The 25,421-nt window shown below is 48.7% G+C and overlaps 2 protein-coding genes across 10 annotated transcripts in view; one reads left to right on the forward strand and one right to left on the reverse strand.

Annotated features, from left to right (window-relative positions):
- Positions 1–3,402, reverse strand: part of ABCG8 (ATP binding cassette subfamily G member 8) — a 22,800-nt gene extending 19,398 nt beyond the window's left edge. For 2 of the 5 annotated variants that reach the window (XM_089326468.1, XM_089326466.1), the window contains exons 1-2: positions 3,267–3,397; positions 283–475 (exon numbers count right to left, since the gene is read on the reverse strand). In XM_089326468.1, coding sequence (XP_089182594.1) covers positions 283–363 — 81 coding nt within the window. In that variant the 5' untranslated portion in view covers positions 364–475; positions 3,267–3,397. Of the gene's footprint in view, positions 1–282; positions 503–871; positions 984–3,266 lie in introns of all 5 variants that reach the window. The other 3 variants (XM_070069191.2, XM_089326467.1, XM_017340803.4) reach the window with 3 other exon arrangements.
- ABCG5 (ATP binding cassette subfamily G member 5) lies at positions 567–23,519 on the forward strand. 5 transcript variants are annotated; one of them, XM_051842960.3, is made up of 13 exons: positions 567–843; positions 1,394–1,515; positions 3,029–3,165; positions 3,241–3,339; positions 6,900–7,032; positions 8,486–8,625; positions 9,771–9,900; positions 10,202–10,415; positions 10,513–10,718; positions 11,604–11,742; positions 17,510–17,695; positions 22,065–22,177; positions 22,979–23,519. In XM_051842960.3, the coding sequence occupies exons 1-13, from the start codon at positions 698–700 to the stop codon at positions 23,170–23,172; spliced, it is 1,959 nt and encodes a 652-aa protein (XP_051698920.3). In that variant the 5' UTR covers positions 567–697; the 3' UTR covers positions 23,173–23,519. The 5 variants fall into 5 exon arrangements, with proteins under 5 accessions (XP_051698920.3, XP_089182588.1, XP_089182591.1 ...); XM_089326462.1 differs by lacking the exons at positions 567–843; positions 1,394–1,515 and adding an exon at positions 2,343–2,808; XM_089326463.1 differs by lacking the exons at positions 567–843; positions 1,394–1,515; positions 3,029–3,165; positions 3,241–3,339 and adding an exon at positions 3,634–3,901.
- Positions 23,520–25,421: the final 1,902 nt, after the last annotated feature.

The raw sequence follows: 25,421 nt of genomic DNA on the forward strand, positions 1-25,421 counted from the left end.
AGCCGGGGCCATCCTCTCACGTCCATCCCTTGCTGCCCTGGGATTCGCGGGCTGACAGCAGCGTGGATGCCAGAGATGCCAACAGAGTCCCCAGGGTGCGGGAACGCTGCTCTAGGACACAGGCTCATTTCGAAGAAGCTACCTGGGCCCTCATCACAAACCAGACAGGAGTTCACCTTCGCGGTGTGTGTGGGGGGGGTCCTGCCCCTCAGCCCTTGGACCCCCAGAAGGAGCCCCTCTGCCAGACCTCCCCTGCTCTTGTCCAGGAGCTGAGTCACTCACCGAGTTGTCCCGGGGGGCGGTGCCCCCCTGTAGTCCTTTCCCCTCTGCAGTCTTCTCCGCCATGGGGCCCACAAGCTCCATAGCCAGGGCTGGCTGCCGGGCAGCTGCTCTCTCTCAGTTTCCTGGAGCTGAGCGGCCGCGGCTTCCTTCTCTGTGCTGGTCTCTCTCCCAACGTCCGTCTTGGCAAAGCGTCCTGCAAACACACCGTGTGTTCTGCCCACTGTCAAGATAAGGACGGTCTGGCTAAAGGTACATCAGATAATGGCATCCGTGGATGGCCAAATCCCAGGCCTCACGAGGCACTCTGGGGCCGGGCAGGGAGCAGACCGGGCGGCCTGCCACTGGCTCCTCAGCTGCAGCGCTCAGGGTGGGTCGGGCCACCACACAGCTAGCCGGTCTTTGCTGCCTGCCGGCCATGAGTGAATTCCCACGGGAAACCCCAAGGGGGTCCTCAGCGCTCCAGGTAAACGGGAGCTCCCAGGGCTGCCTGGAGGAGGTGCCTGCAGCCACCCCCGGGTCCCGGCACAGCCTGGGCGTGTTCCACGTCTCCTACAGCGTCAGGTAAAGCAGATCCGGGCCCTCTCCCCACCTGTTGAGCCTTGCCACTCCGCTCTTGCCCCTTGGGCTGCCTGTCCTCGCCAGTGGGGGCGCTGCCTGGGGGCTTCGGGCTCCTTCTAGTGGATCAGGAGGAGGGTGGGCTGCTGCCGGGAAACCAGGAACAAGAGTGAGTGGCCCCTCCTCCTGCCCAGGGCAGGGCCAGGGATAAAAAAAAAAAGCCTGCCTTGTGCCTCTGTCTTGCACCCCTTCCTGTTGCCCCCTCTCTGCCTGGGGTGTCTCCGGCATGCCCTAAGTGGACGGAGGGAACTTGTGGGGTAAGGCAGCTGGGAACACCAGGACGGGAATGCACGCGGGCCACCTGAGGGAGCCACAGAGACCACACACTCTGCACGGAGGGCGGGCAGCTTGCAGTCACTTCCCCAGAGGAAGCACAGGCAGGAACCTGCCCAGGGACGGCCGGGGTAGGGTGGAGCTGGGATCAGTGCTGGGGACAGGGGTCTGGCCCCTTCCAGGACCCCACGCTGCCTTTGCCCCCGCCGGATTTCCTTTAAAGCAATCACGTCGGGCCGTGGTGGGACATCACATCTCGCCAGCAGCGATGGAACAGGCAGATCCTCAAAGATGTGTCGCTGTATGTGGAGAGCGGGCAGATCTTGTGCATCTTAGGGAGCTCAGGTAAGCGGGGTGGGGGGGTTCTCGGCGTCTCCAGGAAAGGCTCTGGCTTGCCTTAAACACCACATCAAAGCAACAGGTTGAAGTTGTGGCAAGGAGGCCCCAAGTTTGGTATCAGGATGAAACCTAGTGGCTTGCCTGATTGCATGGAACCTGGGACCAACATGGAATCTTTAGAAAGGCCCTTGAGAGAGCACTGCGTCCTGTGTGTGTGACGCCAGGCCCCCGACACGGGTCTCCCCTGCTCAGAAACAGGAAAAGGAGTCCATAGGCACCAACATGCCCATTGAACCCCCACATTTAACTCCACTTGTCATTTTTTAATGATGCACTTCTACACAGACAAGAACACAGAGTAATTTTTTTTTTTTTTTTAAGATTTACTTATTTAGGCCAGCACCGTGGCTCACTTGGCTAATCCTCCACCTGCGGCGCTGGCACACCGGGTTCTAGTCCCGGTTGGGGCGCCGGATTCTGTCCCAGTTGCCCCTCTTTCCAAGCCAGCTCTCTGCTGTGGCCCGGGAGCGCAGTGGAGGATGGCCCAAGTGCTTGGGCCCTGCACCCGCATGGGAGACCAGGAGAAGCACCTGGCTCCTGGCTTCTGATCAGCGCGGTGCGCCGGCCTTTTTTTTTAAAAAGGAAGTCAGGAGCTTGGAACTCCACCCCCGTCCCCTGCATGGGTGGCTGGGGCCCAAGTACTTGAGCCAGGACCTGCTGCCTCCCAGGTGCATGGCAGGAAGCAGGATCAGAAGTGAAGTAGCTTGGATGTGGGATGCAGGTGTAAGTGGCGCTTAACACGACAGCACCTGCCCCATGTTAGCAATTCTTAACAGCCTTGGATAGCTAAGGGCTAATGAAGTCTGTTCTGTCTCCCTGAACTCTCAGGGTCCATGTTAACGGTCTGTCCAATGTGACAAAGAGGGGACGGCTGGCTTCTTATCCTAGAGGCACCCCCTGAGTGCTAACCCCAGAGGAAAGCAAACCAAGGGGAAGCGTGTCCGCCGGCAGTGACCACATGCACCGGCCATGCGCTCAGCACAGCCCCTCTTCGGGAGTGTTCTCGGTGACAGCCGCCTAGGCTGTGCCCCCTGGGTTCTGGCAAAGGACTCACTAAGCCTGAGCTTCTGGAACCCTCCTCCGCAAGGGAAATCCCCGGGGTTGGAGGGGGTCTGAGAACTGGACTCAGTAGGTCCGGGTTGTAGTCTGAGTGTGCATTTCTCTCAAGCTGCTGCTGTTGACGCTGGCCAGGACCCACACGTGGTCATCAAGGCTCTACGCAGTGGCCTCTAGGTCCAGGTATAACGGGACCACCCCAGGGTGGTCCAACAGCTCCACCTCTGCTTCAGTGGGCAGACAAAGCAGTGTCAGTCCTGACCCGAATGATAGGCGCAAACCAGAGAGCTTCAGTTGTGTCATGAGACTTCAACCCACGAAGCCAGGAGAGCGCAGGGCAGGGCGGCTTCCGCATCGGGAGGCACAAGGACTCCCCCAAGACCTTCTCTTGTCGCCCCTCCAGGCTCAGGGAAGACCACGCTGCTGGACGCCATGGCCGGGCGGCTGTGGCGCAAGGGGACCTTCCTCGGGGAGGTGTGCGTGAATGGGCGGGCGCTGCGCCGGAACCAGTTCCAGGACTGCTTCTCCTACGTGCAGCAGGTGCGCGCGCCCCGCCCGGCCCCCAACCCGGCCGCCCGCGGGGCTCAGCCGCTCTGACCGCCCCCTCTCCCGCAGAGCGACACCCTGCTGAGCAGCCTCACCGTGCGCGAGACGCTGCACTACACCGCGCTGCTGGCTGTGAGCCGCGGCTCCCGCGACGCCGTGCACAAGAAGGTGGGTGCGGCCTCGGGCCGGCGCTGGGGACAAGCCCAATGGAGACAGCCCCCACTTTGCTCTGCCTGTTGCCCCCCCACCCCCACCCATCCCCGCTTGCCCCTGGCACTCGCTGCACCTGCGCCGCCCCACAGCCCTATGAGCTCTGGGATGTGCATGCTCCACATCTTGGAAAAACACATCCTTGATTTCAGGTGCTTCCTCTCAACAAGTAAAAGGTGAAATCGCTCAAGAAATTTTTAATTTATTGATTACAGGTTTGCAATGATGCTGTTACCATGAATTTCACTTGTTTCTTTTTACTTTTCAAAATATGGCTACGAAAATCTTGCACACATGTGTGCGGCTGGCATTATTTCTATGGGACAGGCCGGTTCTCCCAGCTCTCTGTTGGAACAGATAGGATTATTTGCTGGGCCGTTTTTTTTCTTCCTCAACTTGCTTTGTGGCACGTTGAATCCAAACTGGATTAAGTTAATGAAGGGAGAAACCACTGAGTTGTCGGCTCTTTCGGAGTTCCAGCGTGTTTCTTTAAAAGTCCCCAGTTTGGAAGTAGCTGCAGGTAATCCCACCAGGACCTCCCTTGGAAACACTGCTTCATTTCTGCTGGGGCTGTGGAGGCCTGGAGCAGCCAGGGAACGGATGACAGGAGCCAGGCCAGCTCCCCAGGGCGCACGCTTGCTTATTATGATGCCCTGGGTGAGCAAACAGCATTCTTCGCTTGAGAGTGCTGGGCGATGCTAGGTGTAGCTCTGACTGTGGGGGAGCCTGGGAGGGGTCTGGCGCCCCTAAGGACCCTCACGCTCACGGAGCAGGGCCTGACCTTGGGTCCTCCCCCGGGGTTACCTTAGATCACTCGGAAGGCGTTGCAAGGTTCTTGCTGTTTCACAGGTTGTACTCTGAGCTCTCCTATCTGGCTGGCACTAGGCAGGGCTTGTTGGCACCCCACTATCTCCCTTTCATTCTGTCATCAGCTCTGTGAGGGAGGACTTCTCTCTATCTCACAGACCAAGACACTGACACCCAAGGAGGTTAAGATCGGACACCTGGGAGTGGCAGAGCTGGGGCAGGAAGCACAGGGCTGTTCCTGCTGGAGGGGTCTTTCTGATCGGACGCAGTCCGAGGAGTAAAATCCTGATGGAGTCCTTACTGAGAAGGAAGCGCTCGGGGCAACAGAGGAGACCCTAGGCAGATCTGCTTCTGTTTTCCAAGGCACCTCAACACAAGCATGGCTGCTGTGAGCAGGTTGTTGGCTAAGCCTTGTGCCTTGTGGGCCACCTGAGCGAGCGCAGCCGGTCCTGCTCTGCCCTTTGGTGGCGGCAGGTCCTCGGGCAAGTTATGTAGCTCTCTGAGAATCTGCTGTCTCTTCTGTGACCAGGGAACCACGGGGCATCGCTCCTGGGTTACAGCGAGGATGCCATCAGATTACGCGAAAGCACAGGGCGTACAGATTGGACCTGCTGTTCCCCTCCGCCTCTTCAAAGGCTCTGTGAATTCCACCTGCAATACATGGGGGTGGCCTCCAGGCAGGAAACCCCCCGGGGCAGAGTAAATCAGTGTCTCCTCTGTCTGCCCTGAGGTTTGAGAGAAGAGGAGGAAGCTCAGTGAACTGCCCCGTGGGTTCGCGCATCAGCCTGGCCCTGTGGAGCAGAGCTCAATTCCTTCTGCTCCGATGGCAACAGGAGACCCTTCTTTGTTTATTTTTATTTTTTCCAAATCAGGCAGCACTAGTTTATGTCTCTCATTATTCCTTCCTGTCTATTTCAGATGTGTGCCTTCTTCATCAAAGCTTCCTCAGTGCTCCTGACCCTACTCCCTGTCTGCTCCGAATTTCATTCCACAAATCACTCTCTCTTCTACTCCAACCTAGCTTGCCCTTGCTTAGTGCAGTGCTTTTGTTTCCTTTCTCAATGTCAAGGTCACAGAGTCTCCGTAGGGGTGTATGAGAACAGCACTCATTGCCCCAAAGCCACGCTGCTGCTTCTCCATCTCTTCCTGTCGGATCTCCACCAGGGCGGGAAGCACACAGGGGCAATCAGCAAAGGGCGGGCGTGGATACACAGAATTTTGAATGGCTCCAGGGTGAGGGGATACACTGAGGAGAGAAAGAGGGGAGAGGGAGGAAAGCAGCTAAGCTTCTTGATTAGAAAGTCGCTACAAATGTTTCTCTTCAGTTGTGATTGTTACAGGGAGTTAGAGGAGGAGGAGCAAGGGGAGGGCTTTGGGGAGCCGCAGGGTAAGTAGAGTGAGGGCAGCTGGGGACAGGGGATTTTCAGGAGTGTGGCTGGGGGCTATAATTTGGGGCTCCCTTTAAAGTCCTTTAAAAAGATCCCAGTAAAGATTGGAATTACTTTTAATTACTTTGGGCTGCTGGATTATAATCTTTTGATGCAAAATCCTGCTGAGATTGGACCACATGAGACTCTAGGCTTTTTTGGGTTACACAGGGGAAAAATGGGCTTAGTTGAAATCAAATTGGACTCCTTAAAACATATAAAATATTTATTATAATCAAGTTTTAAAACTCATGAAAATAAGCTATATTTTAGCTATGCCTTTGGAGGTTTTTTGTAGGTGGGCTGGACTGATGGTGGCATCAGAAAATAGGAGTTAATGAAGCATCCATCGTTTTCTAGTGCATTCCCTGAAGTGCAGATAAGCAATTTGTAAAAGTTAAAAAAAAAAAAAAGTAAACATGACTTATTTATTTGAAAGAGAGGGGAGAGGAAAGGGAGAGAGAGGTCCTCTGGTTCACTCTCCAAATGGCCACAACAAGCCAGGGCAAGGCCAGGATGAAGCCAGGAGCCAGAAACATCATCTGGGTCTCCCACATGGGTAGCAGGAACCCAAGGACTTGGGCTGTCTTCTGCTGCCTTTGCAGGCACATTAGCAGGGAGCTGGATGAGAAGCACAGAATGGTGGGGACTTGAACTAGTTACTCCAAAACGGAATCTGGGCACTCTGGTCAGGGATATGGGCATCCCAAGTGGCATCTTATCTGCTGCCACAAAGACTTGCCTCAAGTATAAGCAGTTTTCATTGTCATGGGGACTTTTAAAAAGTTCATATTATTTACTGAACTCTGACACGTGTAATATGTTGTGATTTTAAAAAATATTTATTTGTTCGAAAATCAAAGTTAGAGAGAGCGACAGGCATATCTTCCATCTGCTGGCAGCAGTGGTTGGAGCTGGGCTGATCTGAAGCCAGGAGCCAGGAGGTTGGAGCTTCTTCTGGGTCTCATGTGGGTACAGGTGCGCATTAGCAGGGAACTTGATAGGAAGTGGAGCAGCAAGGACTCAAACTGGTGCCCTTATGGGATGCTGGCGCCATGACAGTGGCTTTGTCCACTACGTCACAGCGCCAGCCCCATATGTTGTGATTTTTAAGCCAACCTGGATTTGGTTATAAGAGGCTTGATTTCCCCAGGGAGTGGTGAGTCTGAAAGTGACCCGTACACTCCAGGGAGGTGGGCCACCTCCCCCGTGCCCACCCCAGCCGTGAGCTGAAATACCAGCCGCAGCAACGGCCATCCTTCCTGGGCTTTGCGTCTCCTGCAGGTGGAGGCGGTCATGGCAGAGCTGAGCCTGAGCCACGTGGCCGACACACTGATCGGCAGCTACAGCTTCGGGGGCATCTCCAGTGGCGAGCGGCGCCGGGTGTCCATCGCAGCCCAGCTTATCCAGGACCCCAGTAAGTGGGACCCAGGCCGGCTACTTCCTGCCTCTTCTGTCATCTACATTCATCTGAGGCCGTTTCTTCACAGTCCTCATATGGAAAGGGGAGCGTGTGTAGGCTGGAATCCCTGGGTACTTGGTGTTTTGGGGAATACCACATAGTCATTTCCTGACTCGTTGCCGTCATCCACATACGGTTCTCAACTTACGATGGCTCAGGTTGAAACTGCTGGACTTTGTGCTGGTGGGAAAGTGAGGGGCGTTCAGTAGAAGCTGTACTTGGAATCTGGATCTTTTCCTGGCGATGTGTGCGATACTCTCTCTCTCGATGCAGTGGCAGCAGCATGGAGCACAGGTCCCAGTCAGCTCGACCACCCCGAGGGGAAGCAGACAATGCCCTGGAGCGTGCTGTGTTGTCAAGTTTAGGTGGATTCTGTGCATTTGCAGTGCATACTGTTTTTGACTTACCGTGGATTTACCTGGGTGTAACTCCATCATAAGTGGAGGTGCACCCCTACAAAACAGCTCTCAGAAGCACTGCATTGCGTTTTTGCACTCCCTGAGTGTCCTCGATGCATAGGGAGCCCTGCCCTGTGTCCATCCTTATTTCTTATTAGAGCAGTACCACTGTGTCTGCCGGAGGAACACAATGAGTTTTGGTCTGCCTAGAAGGGTCTTATGCCACGGCAGGAATTAAAGCAGGAAAGTGGCACACCCAAGTGCGCGTGTGGTGGGTCAGGGGCTGTCACAGTGGGGAGCGAGGCCCTTGCCTGGTTTGGTTGCTCCCTTGACCTGGGGAAATCTCACCTCATACGTGCACCTGAAAGAGGATATATGGTGCCTGGATACGTCCACTGCCCTGGGTAGCCCTAGCCTGCCAGTTCTTCAAATGGTGCTTGGTCACTAGACAGTCAGTGCTCCTACAAGAGTCAGAGATGCTCCTAGGAGCTCCTGTCACTTCGGGGGTAGAAGGAAGCTACAGTAACAACCTCTAAGGAACCCAAATGCCTGTCTCCCCTCAGACCTGATTCACAGGGGAGATTCCTTTGCAGTACAGGGACCCTGTTAAGTACTGGGAAGTGCTACCGACATGAACTAGGCTTGTGCCTTTCTAAGCAGGTTCTTTCTCAGCCCTTTCAAAATAAATGGGTGCCCACCTGCCCTTGTTCCCTGCCAGGGGCCCCTGGACAGAGCACAGCAGTCCCTACCCCATGTAAGAGGCCTGATCTAGTCCCCCTTGAGGTTTAAGCTCCACTTGATTGGACTCTGTGGCTGAGTCGGGTCGTCCCAGGTGAAGCTGTGTCTCCTGGGCCCAGGCTGGAAGCCAGTTGGCAGGCAGGTACTTCTTGTCACATACCGTTTGAGTGCGGCATGGCGGCTTGGTAAGGAAACTGCGTAACATTCCGAGTTCCAAGCCTAGAGCCTGGGCTGGGCAGTGGCTGAGAAGCCTGCCCCTTCTTTGTGGGCAGAGGTCATGCTGTTTGATGAGCCGACCACAGGCCTGGATTGCATGACTGCCAATCAGATCGTGGTCCTCCTGGCCGAGCTGGCACGCAGAGACCGCATCGTGATCCTCACCATCCACCAGCCCCGCTCCGAGCTCTTCCAGGTAAGCGGTGTCTCTCGTTCTGCTCAGCTCCTCGAGGTGGGTGTACGGTGTGTGGAGCTGGGAATCACAGTGTGCAGGGTGTGATGAAATCTAGAGTCATCGGTGCCAACACTCCTGACTCAGGAAGGGCAAGGGGTGGAGACTCGCTTCCTACAGCACCGACCACGTACCAACCCTGGAACATGCGTATTGTGAAAAGACTATGCATGGATTTCAAAAATTTTTTCACATCAAATAAGCTTCCATTTTCCATGAATTTGTTGAAGTACCCTCATACTTTCTTTTGTTAAAATGTATGTATTTATTTTTATTTGAAAGGCAGAGCAACAGAGAGAGAGAGAGAGAGAGAGAGAGAGAATCTTCCATCCCCTGCATCACTCCCCCAGTGCCTGCAACAACTGGGGATGGACTAACTAGGCAGAAGCCAGGAGTCAGGAACTCCATCCAGGTTTCCCATGTGGGTGGCAGGGACCCAAGAGCTTGAGCCATCACCTGTTGCTTCTCAGGAAGCTGCTATGGGATCCAGGCGTCCCTAGCGAGAGCTTAGTCTGCTGCACCACAATGCCCATTCCTTTTAGACTTTTATCTGCTGCTTCATTTAATGCATGCAATCTTTTGAGGTAGAATTAGTTTATCCACTTGATAGAGGAAAAGAGCTGAACACAGTTATTAAGAAGCTGGAATTGCCAGTCATGGCCACGTTGGCTTCAAAGGCTGTGTTTTTCTAATAAATATACAGATTTCCTTCCCCCCCAAAAATCTCATTTTACCCTCCCAGTATCCTTTGGGTTATTTATTATTTGCTTTTTATAGATGATGATCTGAGATTTCAAATAGAAGCATCACCCAAACAAAACACAGCCTAGGTTGCCCAAGGACACTCACTTGTTGGCGAGGCTGGGACTGAAACCCAGGTGTGGTTGGTAGCTCTTCTCCCCCCCAGCTGTGCTGCTGGGGCTCAGCTCGGGGACAGCAGGATTGGCAGGGGTGACCCAGGCTGACAAGGACAGTGACCTCCAGGGCATTCATTAAGAAAACCGATGCAGGGCCAAGGTCATCAAAGGGCTGACTGCTGGGAGATGTGTGTGTCCCGGAAGGACATGATAACCGGATCACACGCTAACCACCGCCTGTTGTCTGAGCAGCTCTTTGACAAAATCGCCATCCTGACCTACGGGGAGCTGGTGTTCTGCGGCACGCCGACGGAAATGCTGGATTTCTTCGACAGCTGTGGTTACCCGTGTCCAGAACATTCAAACCCTTTTGACTTCTATAGTAAGTTTTCCTTGCACACTGCCCTCCGTGCACATGGTGCAGAATTTCTCCTCCCAGTGTTCTGCCTGGATGACAGTAGCCCTGGTGGGCTTTAACACGGGTTCTGAATTCTCCCCACTGGATAGCTTTAAGACATTCCAGTTTATAGGTGTGCATTAGCAACAGGTTTTATTCTGATGGCATGGGGTTTTTATGGCAAGTATTTCTGAATCCATGATGACATTGCTATCCACTGTACGTATCTTTGAATTAAAAAAAAAAAAAAACACCTGGGTCACTATCTTTTGGGAAAAAATTTTAGTGGACTTGACATCGGTGGACACCCAAAGCAAGGAAAGGGAAATAGAGACCTACAGGAGAGTCCAGCAGATTGAGTGCGCCTACAAGGAATCAGCGATTCATCACAGAACCTTGGAGAATATCAAACAAACCAAGCATTTGAAGACGTTACCAATGATTCCTTTCAAAACCAAAGATCGTCTGGGAGCGCTCTCGAAGCTGGGCGTTCTTTTGAGGTAAGAGCCAGGAGTGGCGAGAAGGCCCCGCGTCGGGACTTTAGACGCTCACCAGTAACACGGGAAAAGGAACTACAGGAAGGCCGTTTGCTTTCAGGAGAGTGACGAGAAACTTACTGAGGAATAAGCAGGCGGTGACGATGCGCCTTGTTCAGAATCTGATCATGGGTTTGTTCGTCATTTTCTACCTTCTGCGGGTCCAGAACGAGGTGCTCAAGGGTGCGATCCAGGACCGCGTGGGCCTCCTGTACCAGTTTGTGGGCGCCACACCGTACACAGGCATGCTCAACGCCCTGAATCTGTGTAAGTGTCGGCACGCGGCGCGGCGGGCGCCACTCTCCCCGCAGCCTCTCCCTTCTCCAGCGTTCCCGTGGCGCGAGTCCACCATTATCAGGGTCTTTTTCCGAGCTGAACCTGGCCCTCTCCAGGTGCTCCCGCTGGGGAAGGGCAGCTACTGACACCTTAGTGTGAACTAGCTCCCCAGTAGATTCCTGCAGGAAACAGGCAGTGCCTAGGTGTTGGCCGGAGAGTGAGGGAAGAGTCCGTTCAAAACAGGTCCTGGGCGGCTCCTGCTGGCCCCGGGGAGTAACCCTGCCAACTTCGCATCACTAGTTTCTTCTTGGAGCCTATTTTAGGACAGACAGCATCTGATTTTCAAACTCAGTGGGAACCCAGAAGCAACACCTGGTTGCCTGGCAGCACGGTTTATTCAGGAAAATAGATGTGAGAGGGATTCCCAAAATGAGACTCGGTAAAAGGGCAGAACCACACTTCTGCAAAGCGAGTCCTGGAGGCAGCACCGGGGCGCTGTTACGTCCCAGGTCTGCCAGGTAAAATGGAGGCTGCTGGGGCGCCCAGAGCCGGAACTAAAAGGGAACAAAGCGCCTCAAATCACTCATTTGGGCCCCCTTTGCATGTGCTTTTCTGGAATGGGCGACAACCTCTCATTTAGAGGGAAGGAAATGCATGGTATCTATTGCAATTCAAGGAGGGTGTAGACTTCTGGGTGGGGGTGGGGGAGTTACTGTCCTATGGATGGGAGATCCCTTCCTTCCATGACTAAGGGAGCTGCCCAGCTGGTCTTCACCATTCATCCCTGACAGAGAGACCTCAAGCTCAGCCAGGGCTAGCCCGCCCTCCCTCAGCTCTGTGCTGACCAGTGTTCTGCCACCTGCCTTGTGTGTCCAGTTCCTGTGCTGCGAGCTGTCAGCGACCAGGAGAGTCAGGACGGCCTGTACCAGAAGTGGCAGATGCTCCTGGCCTATGTGTTGCACGCGCTTCCCTTCAGCATCGTCGCCACCCTGGTTTTCAGCAGTGTGAGCTACTGGTAAGGGGGCATGTGGGACAGGCAGTTCTCCCAGGGCCAGGCCTCCTGTGGCTCTCAGAGGACCACTGGGATCTGTGGAGGGAGAGCTCCAGGGTGGCCAACACCATGTTCTCTGCCCTGGAGGACCTGCATTTTGCCCATCCATGCGTCCAATGCAAGATTCTATTTTCAGACCGTGTATTATGAATATGTTAATCCCACTGTAGGCTGCATGGGACCTGAGAGCAAACCAACAAGGCAAGGAAGCCTAGGCAATGTCACGTCCCACATTCACTGCAGACCCTGGGCCAGAGCACGGGGCTCTGAGGTAGTTGGCACTCAGCCACATGCAGGGCCCAGGTGCAGGGGCTGAGGAATTGCCCACTAGCGACTGAGCGTGGCGCCCCCAAGCCTCTGGAGGCCGGGGCGGAGCAGCGCTTCTTCCTGATGGGACTTAGGATATCGCGGTCGGATGGGTGAGGGGGCTTAGGAACAGATCACCGGGGGCAGAGGGCACCAGAAGCCCTAGAATATTCCTGATGCTGTTGGGTTTTCTGATAACGTATCAACAGTGCTTTTTATTTCTGAGAACTTGGTAAAGATCTGAATCCCAGCACGTGTGGAGTTCAAGTATCTGCGTGATGTGTTGTCATAGGGTGATGGAGCCTCCTTCATCAAAGTGGCTTTCCCTTAAGAAACACTGCAGCAAGTTACCCAGTACCCTCTGGCTCCATTAGTGTAAGGACTCTCTGCTTGCTATCTGGAGGGAGAACCTGAGCAGTTCTTGACCCACTGTCCTTCATCACCTGGAGTCACATGTAGGTGCTCCCAGCCAGAGCCAGGAGAAAGACCCATGACACCAATATGAATAATATTGTAAATTAAAGGATCTAAGTACAGGGTAAATGAGGGCTTAGTGTGAGCTCCAAGATTAAGTTTGACAGTCTTCGTGCAAGCTTTTAGAAGTAGGTGTTACCTTGGAGAGTGACAGGGACAACGCCATTTGTTTCATGTCAGCAGGAGGGTGGATTGCCAACTGAGGGCAATGGCCAGGACCGCACAGCACAACCCTGCCTGCTGGCTCTCATGAAGTTCCCTCACTCTCTGACACTCAGGAGCATGCTAAATCTCTAAGCTGTGATATAACCCCAGGCCTATCTGGTTCAGGCTGAAAGAGCCAAGAGCAAATTCTAAAAATGGTTCCCCTCCTTTAAAAAAAAAATAATTAGTTATTTGAAGACCAGAGAAATAGGGAGAGGAGGAGAATGAGGAGAAAAGAACGAGAGACATTGACAGAGAGAGATCTTCTGTCAGCTGGCTCACTCCCCAAAGGCCCACAACAGCTGGAGTTGGGCCAGGCTGAAGCCAAGAGCTTGGAACTCAATCCAGGCCTCCTACGAGGGTGGCAGGGACCTAGGTACTTGAGTCAGCGCCTGCTGCCTCTCAGGGTGCACACTGGCAGGGAGGTGGATTGGAAGCGAAGTAGGGTCTCACACCCAGGCACTCTAATTCTAATATGGGATTGGGGCATCCCAAGCAGCGTCTTCACCACTGAGTCAAATAACTACTCAAAAATGTGACCAGTTTTGAGTAAAACAAGGTAAAGTGAAAATTGAAGACCTCGTTCATTTAGAACCTCACTGTTCATTGTGGCCCACGGACTACAGCGTGCATGTTACTTTGGGGGCTTGTTCCACTTGCAGAATCTCAGGTCCAGCCCTTGAATTCGCAGAATTGGCATCTGAGGGTGGAATTCTGCAGAACTATATTTTTCATTTAACAAGATCCCCCGAGTGATTTGCATGCACCTTGCAATATGTAAAGCACTGATTTTGAAGACAATACAGTATTTGTGACTGACCATGAGAACCATTTTGTTCTGTAGGACTTGAGAAAACTGCAAATTTAAACCAACGTCAGTGGAAACATCAGGTCTTTGCTGTTTTTGATAAGTCAGGCATGAAAATGCAGGATCATGGGGCCAGCATTATGGTTCAGTGGGTCAAGTTGCCACCTGTAGCACTGGCATCCCATATGGGAGTGCTGGCTTGAGCTCCTCTGCTTCTGATTCAGCTTCTTGCTATGCACCTGGGAAGACAGTGGAAGGTGCCCAAGTACTCAGGCCCCTGTCGCCAGTGTGGGAGGTCCAGATGTATTCCAGGCTCCTGGCTTCGGCCTGGCTCAGCCCAGGCCATTGAGGCTATCTGGGGAGTGAACCAGTAGATGATGGATGATCTCTTACTCTGTCTCACCTGTCTGTTACTCTGCCTTATAAATAAATAAATGAAATGCAGAATCATTTCCAGAGGCAGCACAGCTATTAGTCGTGTAGCAAATACTTTAAGAAATGATAGAAATCTCTGTTGAATGCCTACTAAGTGCCAGGCGCAGTTTGTGCTACAGGTTGTTTCAAGAAGACTTCACTCCAAGTGCTATCCTCAAGCTTGGATAGCCCGGAGTGTATTTGTAACTCTGTTAGCAGGCCATCTGGCCTGAACTCAGTGGCAACACCTGACTGGACCTGACCTCAGGTTCTCGGTTCTTGTCTGGCATGAACACTCTGTGGCAGTAATATTCAGGTGCTGGAGTATGGCTAGCATCTTGGATCCCACTATGGCACATGGTGCAAAACCTTTCCACATCAGTGCATGTTCACGTTCAGAATGACATCCAGCTTTAAGGTATTTCAGATCATGATTGCAGACATAAACAGATTTCCAGATGACTTTTCTTGCAAAAAGCATCAGATTGCTATTATAAGAAGCACAGATGCTGTGCTGAGAGATGGAATAGGAGTTGGCGCTAACACACAGTGAGCACTTGCTTTATAGCGGGCACCAAAGGCTTTAAATGAGTTAATTCATGCAATGCTTGGAACCATTCCAGAAAATGCTACTACTGGTATCCTCGTTGGTAAGTGGGGAAACTAAGGCACAGAGGAGTGTTTCCCATCTCACGTCCTTGATGTGAGTAATTCCAAGGAAGACCAGACCGGCAGAACATTTGGCTGGGTGAAGAGAGGGGTTCTGGGGGAAAGGAACTCTTGGGGGTCTTTGGAGGAGAACCTGGGACATGAGCAACATCTCAATGAACCGCAAAGGGAGCAAAGGCATTGCCAGTAAAGGAGGAGCAAGGGTGCAGGTTCAGAAGCAGAAAGGTAAGCCCTTCCCAGAGGAAAGGTTCATCTGCACCATGGGGAATGAAGGATTGGCAGGAACAGTAGACATCAAGACTGGAAACTGGGGCTTGGTAAGGGAGGCACTGACTGCCCGGTCCACAGGCCCACACGTATTTGATAATGGGGCACAGGAGACGGTTCTAAGCCATGGAACGGCTCCTCTGTGTTGAGTTCTGAGTGGTGAGTCTGGCATCCCTTTGGCAGCAGACTGGAGTTAGGACACAGAAGTCAGATGGTTCAGTGAGGGGCCTTTGCAACAGAATACTGGAAGGCAGAAGACCCTCAATGAAGAGAGTAGTAGTGGCAACAGAGAGGGGAAATTGTCCTGAGATGCTGACAAACAGAGTCAAGTGGACTCAAACTGAATGGATTTACTGGAGCAAAGAAGTCGCCCATGATGTCTGAGTCTTCAACCTCAGGGAACGGGAGGGTGGCAGCATCCTTACAAGCTTTCCAGGAAAGAGAGTGGGTTTTGTTTGGAATACACAGCATCAGGGATGCTAAAGGACAAGCAACTGGAGCTGTCCGTCTGAGGTTTGTGTGATAAGAAAAGGAAGGGTAAGAGTAACAGATCTGGGAATAGATGCTGCAGGGAGAGTGGAGGAAGAGGGAGGAAGCAGGCTGAGGGTAACACCTACACCAGGGACACTGAGAGCAGGAAGAGGACAGCACGCCAATGAAGGAAGCAAAGGGTGGCCAGCGAGGCAGGAGGAGGAACAGGACTGGGCAGCATCAGAGTTTTGAGGAGGTGTGGTAAACCATTTGACATGGCAGAGGTTTAAGGAGGTGAGGCCAAGATAAGGAGGTCATTGTCACTGTTCACAAAAGAGCTTCGGTGGAGTGGTGGCGGTACAAGTCAGGTTTATGAGGGGAAAAGGAGCGAGGTGGGGGAGGGGCTTGTTGATACAGGGTAGGATGAGGAGGGAGAAGTTGCTTAGATGGTTATCAGGCTCAAGAATGGTTGTTCTAAAAACATCGGATTGAGAACAGATGAAAATACAGCCAGCATTGGGAAAGCCACAGATCAAGGTTTCAGAGCAGACCAAAGTACAGGTAGGTAGAATCAGAACAACCTGGGTTCATCGATGCAAATAGAGAGGGTCACGCATGGCAGAGATAGGGGAGTGGGGGGAGGGTGCAGGGCAGGGAGAGGATGGGGACAGAGAACAGACTAGGATGACAGAAATTCATGGAATGGGAGGTGAGTTTATGTGCTGAGCACATGAGAGACTGAGGTTGGTGATTTAAAATAGAGGTTCTATCAGCCAAGGTGGGATGTGCCATTAGAACCCAAGATGCAATGAGGACACTTTAGGGGCCCAGAGGCCAGGTGAAGCAAATTGGCAGAGCGGATTCAATCAGTACAACGGTGTGTGGTATTCAACACACCCTCGACTGCTTCCATGAGAGAGTGGAGTTTCCAGAAGTGGGGGTGAGGATCTGAAGTAGGAGGGCACTGGGGAAATGGGAGACAGGAGACCATGACCAGAGAGCTTGTTTTCAGAACCTGAAACCTTGCAAGTGGAATAGTTTTGCGTGGGAGTGTGAGACATGGTGGCAAGTGATCAAGATTAGGTAGATGGAGGAGATTAGATAATTAGGAGACATAGATGATGATGGCTCATCAAGAAGGTTAAAGACTAGGGAAACGATAGCAAGAGGAGCAGAAAGAATGACCCTTATCTAGATGATCCAGAGTGTTTTGAAAGTCCACAGACTACCATGGGGATGGAAATTGATAATATGAGAACACATGATTTGTACACGAGGAAAGGTGAACAGCCTTGAAGCATGGTAGGGAGGAGTGGGTGCCAAACACGCCGACTTCTTTTCCTCCCTCTACAAATGCAGTAAGGACCACATCGTCTAATGGGCGTCGTTTAAGACCTGCTACTACCAGGGAAAAGGAATCTGGTGAAAGCAATGTAAGAGAAAAGCGCATGGAGATAGGGTCGTTTGTTTGCAAGGAGACAAAAGGCAGATCTCTGGAAGGAGTTGGTCATGAAGATAATAATGGAAAGGAGGAGAGGCCTGCAGAGGGCTAATCTCATGGAGGTCGAGAGCGGGAGAGGGAGTTTGGATTTAAAAAATATGGGGAAAACTAAAAGCACTTTTAGGACTACTTTGGGAATAACAACAACAAAAGCTGTGAGGGGTTTTCATGCCAGCAGTGACCCCACATCACGCAGGGATAGGTTTGGGGGAGGCGGGCTGGGCAGCAGGTTGGGTGAGCCCCTAGCATCAGGCAGGAGTGGTGCTTGCCAGGCAGCATGTGGTCACGCAGGCAGCCTGGAGACCAGCCACTCGACTTCCTGCTGGCAGTTAGGGCCGTTGTCTGTGTAATTCCCTGTTTCCCATGAGAGCTGCAGGAGCTGTAAAAGGGAGAAGGTGGCTCCCACTGAGTTGGTGCCAACGGAAAGAACCATGGGCCTAGGTTTCGAATGCTGGCTCTTTCAGACAAGGCCTGATGAAGGGGAGCTGGGCTTGCCCTGCACACCGCCCCTACCACCACCACCACCACCACTGCGGAGTTATTCATAGAAGGCAAGCACAGTGCTTTGCTTAGTGGTAACTCTTGGAGAAAAAACTAAAGACCTTATGTTTTTCTAGGACTCTGGGCTTATACCCGGAGGTTGCCAGATTCGGATATTTCTCTGCTGCTCTCTTGGCCCCCCATCTAATTGGTGAATTTCTAACTCTTGTGCTACTTGGCTTCATCCAAAACCCAAACATAGTGAACAGCGTGGTGGCTCTGCTGTGCATTGCCGGGGTGCTGGTTGGATCTGGATTTCTCAGGTAAGATATAATGCTCTGATTTATTACTAACGTCACGTGACAATGACCATTTACGAGGAACTGCAGAGAGCGAAGTGGTAGTGGTTAAAGATTTCACCTCAGAGTCTGGCATAAGTACACTGCTTGCTAATTATTATTGCCCCAGACTTTGAACTGTTCACCATTTGTTCAATAAACTGTCTTTTGATTGGGAATCTGAGAATGACAAGGTAAGCATATTATTGATAAGATTCATCTATTATAAGCCATTATAGCAAGAGGAGGAAAGGCATTCTGGGTGTTGCAGAAAAACTCACAGTCCATATTGCAGGTTAAATAGCATCCCTGTTTTTAGTTCCTCTCTGAACTGGCACTATTGAGTCTCTATTCCAGTTCCCAATTTTAAGTTATTTTTAGGAATTAAGACTAGTCAGATAAAAAGGAGCCTGCAAGATAAAAGACTCATCAAGAAAGTCACAGGGCTTAAAGGAAATACACTAAATATTGACAGTAATTCTCTTTGGGTGATATTTTAATTTTTTCTTTCTTTTCCCATACTTCATACAGTTTCTATAATGGACAAACATCATTTTGTAACTGAATACACACACACACACACACACACACACGCACACACACACCGAGCGCTTCCAATAGTTTGTGGAGGAGTGGGCATTTGGTGCAGCAGATAAGACACTGCTTGGGATGCCTGCATCCCATGTTGGAGTGCCTGGGTTCAAGTCCTAGTTCCACTTTGGATTCCAGCTTCTTGCTAATGCACACTTTGGGAACCAGCAGGTGATGGCTCGAGTTCTGAGGTCCCTGCTACCCATACAAGAAAGTCCAGACGGGTTCCAGGCTCCTAGTTTTGGTCTGGCTCAGCCCTGGCTGTTGTGGGCATTTGGGGAGTGAAACAGCAGATGGAACATCTGTCTCCCTCTCTCTTTTTTCTTTCTGCCTTTCAAATAAATTAATTCATTAGAAACATAATCAGATGACAAACAAGAAAACTACTGAGCAGCTACCAAACATGATTATATGTTTAATTACTTAGCTCTCAGAGCAGTCCATTTTCAGGTAAGAAAACCAAGTTCAGACTTGATCTTGCTTAAGTCCCACCACCATGAGGACTCTCCCATGATATGTGTGTTCCCTAGAGAGGGCTGATTTAGGAGTCAGGAACTTCCTCTACCACTTAGCTGCCACATGAGCATCAGCAAGTCACTGTTCTATCTAAATTGCTTTCCTCATTCGTAAAAGGAAGGTAGTCTTCTTGGGCTCACAGACCTCAAAAGATCACAGAGAACAAATGAGAAAACACCAAGACACAGTATAAACTCTATTGAGCGTTATAAAGGCGAGAGATTATAGAGCAAAGTGAACTACACTGTGGTCATTCAAGAAGGATATTCTTACAGCGACATCATTACACTGTATTTGTCTGTGTTACTTTAGTGAATTGTTAGCATCTATGAAAATCATATCACCCCCAAGGATATAGAAATCAAATCAAACCACTTTCAAGGACACAGAATCAAACTGGCACGGTATAGAACCAACCTTGGGTAGTATCTCCTGTTTTTTATTATTTGAATAATGTTCCTGTCAGTGTGGCACTATTTCATATATTTGGTTTGGAGTAAAAAGGGATTACTCTTAAAGGGGAGGCAGTGGTGAACATCATCAAATACTCTTGGGTTCTTTGCAAAATTTTAACAACTCAAAGTTTGACTTGGAGTCCACTCCTATCTCTGAATTGAAATGCCACCCTTGAAGGCCACTCCAATTTCCTAATCATTATGTTGATAGTTTCCCCTCAACTCATCATCTTTCCTAAGCTGAATTGCCGGCAGCATTTGTATTATGGAATCCTTCTTCTTTTAAACACAAATGGAAATAGCTTTGCTGTTCTTTCTGCTTGTGAAATGATGCAAATTGTTTGGGAAACAAATGCACATACTATAGAACTGTCTGTTATGAGGAATATGGCAAAAGTTATTTGAAGTATCACAACAGAGTTCAATTTTGTTGTATATCTTGCTAGACTTTTATAAATTTTTTAGTAAAATGAGATAATGCTATTGTATAAGATGTAAAGTGTACATCCTTTCTTCCCTTTTAACAACAGAATGTGGACAGTCCCATGTCAATGAATTTAGATCTACAGTTCCTCCTCTTGAAATTTCTCCAAGGGTTTCTATGACATAGCCTGGCTCTCGTGTGCTTTTTACTGAGGATTCGTCTCCCTCTGCCACCTGCACAGTTTGCCTATTGTTCCCGTGGCTACAGGGGCTCTCTCTGAAAGCCCCCTTTGCTTTCTCACATGCCACTTCCTACTTCTCTTAATAGGCTGTCAACCTCTTGGGGGCAGCAGCTGTCTCACTTATCATGATAGTCTTTCTCAGTGGCCAGCTCATGGCCTTGAGCCAATTAAGTTTGCAAAAATTACATGTTGAACTGAATAAATGAATGACTCTCCTCTTATACTGCCTACCACTAGATCAGACACCAAATTGTGTTGATATTTTCTGATACCCATAATATCCGAAAATGTCCATGGAGCATTTTGTGTTTAGCCTTGTGTGACACAGGGAGAAACGAAGGCACAGATCCTGCCTCAGGGAGCTAGCTCCAGCCAGCTGGGCAGCCATCCTCTGTGGCCATCATGTTAGTCCTGGCCTTCATCATCTCAGACTTGAATTTTTGCTGTTGGTTGCTTCCTTTGTTGGCTGTTCTTAATCTTATTCTGGTCCATCCTACTGGTTGGTGTCACATTAACTTTCTTTCTCTTTCTCTCTCTGTTTTTTTTTTTAAAGACTTATTTGTTTATTTGAAAAGCAGAGTTACACAGAGAGGGAAGGAGAGGCAGAGAGAGAGAGAGAGAAAGGTCTTCCATCCGCTGGTTCACTCCCCAGTTGGCCACAAAGGCTGGAGCTGTGCCAATCCGAAGCTAGGAGTCAGGAGCTTCTTCAGGGTCTCCCACATGGGTGCAGAGGGCCCAAGGACCTGGGCATCTTCTACTGCTTTCCCAGGCCATGGCAGAGAGATGGATCAGAAGTGGAGCAGCCAGGACTCAAGCCGGCACCCATATGGGATGCTGGCACTGCAGGTGGCACTATGCCACAATGTGCCCCCCTGCCCCCATTAACTTTCTTTGTACAGTGGCTGCAACATAAATTTATTTGTGGTCATTCAACATCAACTCACTTCGAGGCCCTGTTTCCAACTGTTGTTCCAAACTCACTTCCCACTGCTCCCACTTCAAATCCTATGCTCCAGCTGTTCTGGTCCATTCAGCTCCATTAGCAACCCGTGCCATGCCTGTGTGCATGCCATTTCTGCATTCTTGGAATATCCTCCCTCTTCCTCTAATTCCTTCCCAACTCCCATTTACCCTTTTCAAACAGCAGCTTCTCAGTGTGGTTAATTCACTTGGTGCCTTAGAAAGTTTCCATTAACTGGAAGTCGTGGAGTTTGGGAGTCACTTGGGAATAGGTGAAACCATAAATATGCGCTGAATGTAAGAATGTTATGGACACATGATACTGGTTTTAATATTTTCCTGGTATAAGTAGCTCACTACTATGTGTTTTTACAGTCTTAATAATGTATATTTTATGTCTCCAACTACACTGTGAGTTCTTTAGAGAAAGAATACTTTTCTTGGAATTCCTCAGTCACCTCTGCCATACAAACAGAAAGGATTTAATACAGGTTTTTGATTGCTAGAACCGTACAGCAGATCCAGAAGGCCACAGGGTCAGCGTGAAGTTTCTCCTGCCATGGATGGAGAAGAGGGCGTTTCGTCTCACTGGGACTGTCCACTTGCTCTCTCCCTGCCTCCTCTTTTACTCTCACTGTCATTTAATGTTTTCACTTTGTACGCTAGCTCCTTCCAATCCGTTTCATCACAAACATCCTCGCCTCTAATGCAATATGTGGTAGGTGTGTGTTTACATCGCTAGTGCTTACCAAAATAATTACATACCAATAAATCATGAGGGGACTGGTACATTCAGGTCTCTGCTACAACGGACTACCAAGCAGTGGTGAAAAATGCTGAACTGCTCTGCTTACTGACTTGGCAGGTTGTTTGAAACATGTTTGAAAGGGGAACATAGTAGATTAGTGAAGGGCATGAATGAAGAGTTTAGTTCTGTAAAGGTTCCTAAGCATATACATATACCAGAATTTTAATGACAGTTATTTCTAGGCAATGGTATTTCTTTATTTTTTGGTATTATTTGAAGTTTTTTGGGGTGACCATAACTTTTATAAGAGATGGAAAATTATATTCATGTTAGAAAGTGTGATAAAGGGATTGCCTTTCTTTTCATTTGGTAAAACTTACCAGAACCTACTGAATTTAATTTTTTTTCTTTTTCTTAAGAAACATAGAAGAAATGCCCATTCCCTTTAAAATCTTCAGTTATTTTACATTCCAAAAATATTGCTGTGAGATTCTTGTAGTCAATGAATTCTATGGATTGAATTTCACTTGTGGTGAGTATTTTGTTTTGGAATATTATTTTTATGAATTACTCTGAGGAATCAATTTCCTGAGGGAAATATATTTTTGAAATGCAAGCTGTATTTTATAATAAATCAATGTAAAACTTTGTTTTGAAATAAAGTCCAACATTTTCTCTGATTTTTAAAATAAAATAAGCAGTGAACAAATTATTCTTCTGACAAAAGTCAATAGCTTATGACCACTTTGATATTATCAGAAAGTGACAGGACTTTTGTATGCTGAGGTAAACTCTAGTATATTCTGGAATATGGACAGGGTCCCTATATCTACTGAATGCAGACAAGAGGCTTCTTGTCCCCTCAAATATGCATAGTATACAGCTAAGAAAATCATTTTTGGCAAAAGTCTATTCCCCAATCCCATAAAAGGGTACCTAATCCACATGACAAGGTCCTCATGGCCATTGGAGATCCCAGAGCCATTCTGGAAACAACTAAAAAACATGGTAGAATTTAATGATTTAAATATTTTTTGGTGATCATGTCAGTAACTTTAGGATATTTAATGCTAAGGAATAATGATTTTTTTTTTGCAGTCAGGAATATGATAATAAATTTATACCCAAAATACAAACACACCCATCTCCATCTTCAAATTAAGCCAAGGCCCAGAATTCTCACTCTTCATCTAATTGTGAATTCTGGGCACTTTAAACTGTCATGTGTCTTTCATGAACAAAGGTTCTTGTCACTGAGTTAGCATTTGGGAAATACTTCATCAAATTACCCATGATTCCCCATAACTGGCATTGTCAATATTTTCCTTGACAGGTGGCCCAAATGGTTCTATGATGGCTCATCCAATGTGTACCTTCACTCAAGGAATTCAATTCATTGAGAAAACCTGTCCTGGAGCAACAACCAGATTCACAAAAAACTTTTTGGTTTTGTATGCATTTATCCCAGTTCTCGTCATCCTAGGAATAGTCGTTTTTAAAATAAGGGATTACATCATTAGCAGATAGTATCGAATAATCCTGGGAAGATGGAACTGAAGCTGCTAGATGTGCGTGACTGCCTTGAATGTCTGGAATAAGACGCCAAGTATTTCCTTCCTGATGGGATATTTTAAGTCTTTTAACCATTAAGACTCCATTTGTGAAGCTGGCACTGTGCGTAGCAGGTAAAGCTGCTGCCTGCAGTGTTGGCATCCCATATGGGCACCGGTTTGAGTCCCAGCTGCTCCACTTCCAATCCAGCTCCCTGCTAATGTGCCTGGGAAAGCAGAGGAAGAAGGCCCAAGTCTTTGGGCACCTGCATCCATGTGGGAGATCAAGAGGAGGTTCCAGGCTGCTGGCTTCGGATCAGCCCATCTCTGGCCATTGCAGCCATTTGGGTAGTGAATCAATGGATGGGAGACCTCTGTCTCTCTCTCTCTCTCTCTACCTCTACCTCTACCTCTTCCTCTCTGTAACTCTGCCTTTCAAATAAGTAAATAAATCTTAAAAAAAAAAAAGACTCCATTTATGCCTCTTGGATCCACATAGGCCTTGAATGCAATGGAAATGGTTCATAGTCCCTTGCTGTCTCAACCTGCAAGGACATGTGCCATTTGGAAATTATGAGTGAGCTGGTCCAAGAATATAAGTAATAATAATTGATAAATCTACAGAAGATTAGTGTGCCTGTTTTCTTTCCTTGTTCTAGACATAGAAAAATAGGTCAGGTTAGCAACTTAGGCTTATATTTGATAGACGATAAAAGCAGCAGCAGGTTTCAATGATTCTGACTAGAAGTAACAGATGAAGAGTTGTGAGTTTAACTGAAGCAAAGCATCATGCAGAAGTGGGTAAGAATGCTTTTGTTATTATTTAAAACCCATTTTTTCACATGCACACAGTCACAGGAGGGCCCCAAGTTACCTGATTGCATGGAGTTTTTGAACAGAGGTTTGATGAGGAACAGCCCTGATACTGAGCGCCCAGTGATTTTATGGAAGGTTGAAGTAAAAACTGTAGGAATGGGCTGAGTGGTGAACAAACCTCTGGTGATGCCTTTAAAGGTTAGTTTGTTATTCTTCACTTTCAATTAGTTTACTTATGAAATTAAAAACAAACATTACTAGACAAGATGTATGCATTGAGAAATGACTTCTTTAAGGTTTTAGAGCAGCTGTTATTTCAAGTCCATTTAGAAAAAATTCTCAACTGACACAACATTTACACTAGGAAGAGTAGGATTACCCACTAGGAATTCACATTCTTGAACTTGTGAAGAGAAGAATCCTGACAAATACAAGTACAGACACCTATATTACATATTTCCAGGGCTCAAATGATATATATATATGTTATTAAAAATGGGTTCTCCACCAAATGACTGATTATCTTTCTGATTAATCTTCGTGTAACTCAAGTTCAACTCTGAAATGAAACTGTCTCAAGGTTACCATGGTAACTTTGACGAGACTCTAGAAGCCAGCATATGAACTTGTTCAGTAACTGTGACCTATGTTGTAAAGAATAATAAATTATAGCACTTGAAATGTCTCACATGATAGTAGGAAAGATCATTTCATTAAGGAAGCCACAGTAAAATTCTATTTCATAGAACACTATTTAAGGATCTGGAGACATTGGTAAATTACCAGAATAGCACTGTCAATTTTTATAAAAGGTCTTTGACACTGATGATTATGGTATAATAGTTACATAATGCCTTACAGATTATATATGTCACATCAGTTATAGACAATCCTGGGGAGGATAATCTATTAAAGTAGTTCAAAGAGAGTCCCACAGGAACCTCTTTTGAAATCACTGATTTCAACTTACTAAAGATATGGGTGTACAATGTAAGTAGAAACGTTTTCTATTCATATGCAGATGAATTTCATTCTAGCTCAAACATTGGAAAATTGACATTGCACGTGACTTCAAGCTATTAAATGTTAGTGATAGCACCTTAGGAAAACACTATAGCTTTCAACATGTGACAGTTGGTGTCTTAAATGAAAATGGACAGTGATGTGTAAGAAAATCAAATTATAAACTGAAAATTCCTGTTATATTGTGGAATAGGCTCGCTCTTCCCAGCAAATCAGTGATGCTTCTGAGATCGCGAAGTTCACTATGACTTTAAAGGAAGCTCTTTCTCCACAGTGCTCAGACAGGCATCTGTCTGTTCTGGAGTCCAAGGTTCCTTGGAAACATGCCAATTCTCTTCTCTGGAGTGTCCAAACCATATGCAAACAGTGTATGAAGTCCTATTTCAC

This window comes from Oryctolagus cuniculus, chromosome 2, assembly GCF_051225735.1.
Source record: "Oryctolagus cuniculus isolate XC-2025 breed Fujian yellow rabbit chromosome 2, ASM5122573v1, whole genome shotgun sequence".
NCBI classification, from domain to species: Eukaryota; Metazoa; Chordata; class Mammalia; order Lagomorpha; family Leporidae; genus Oryctolagus; species Oryctolagus cuniculus.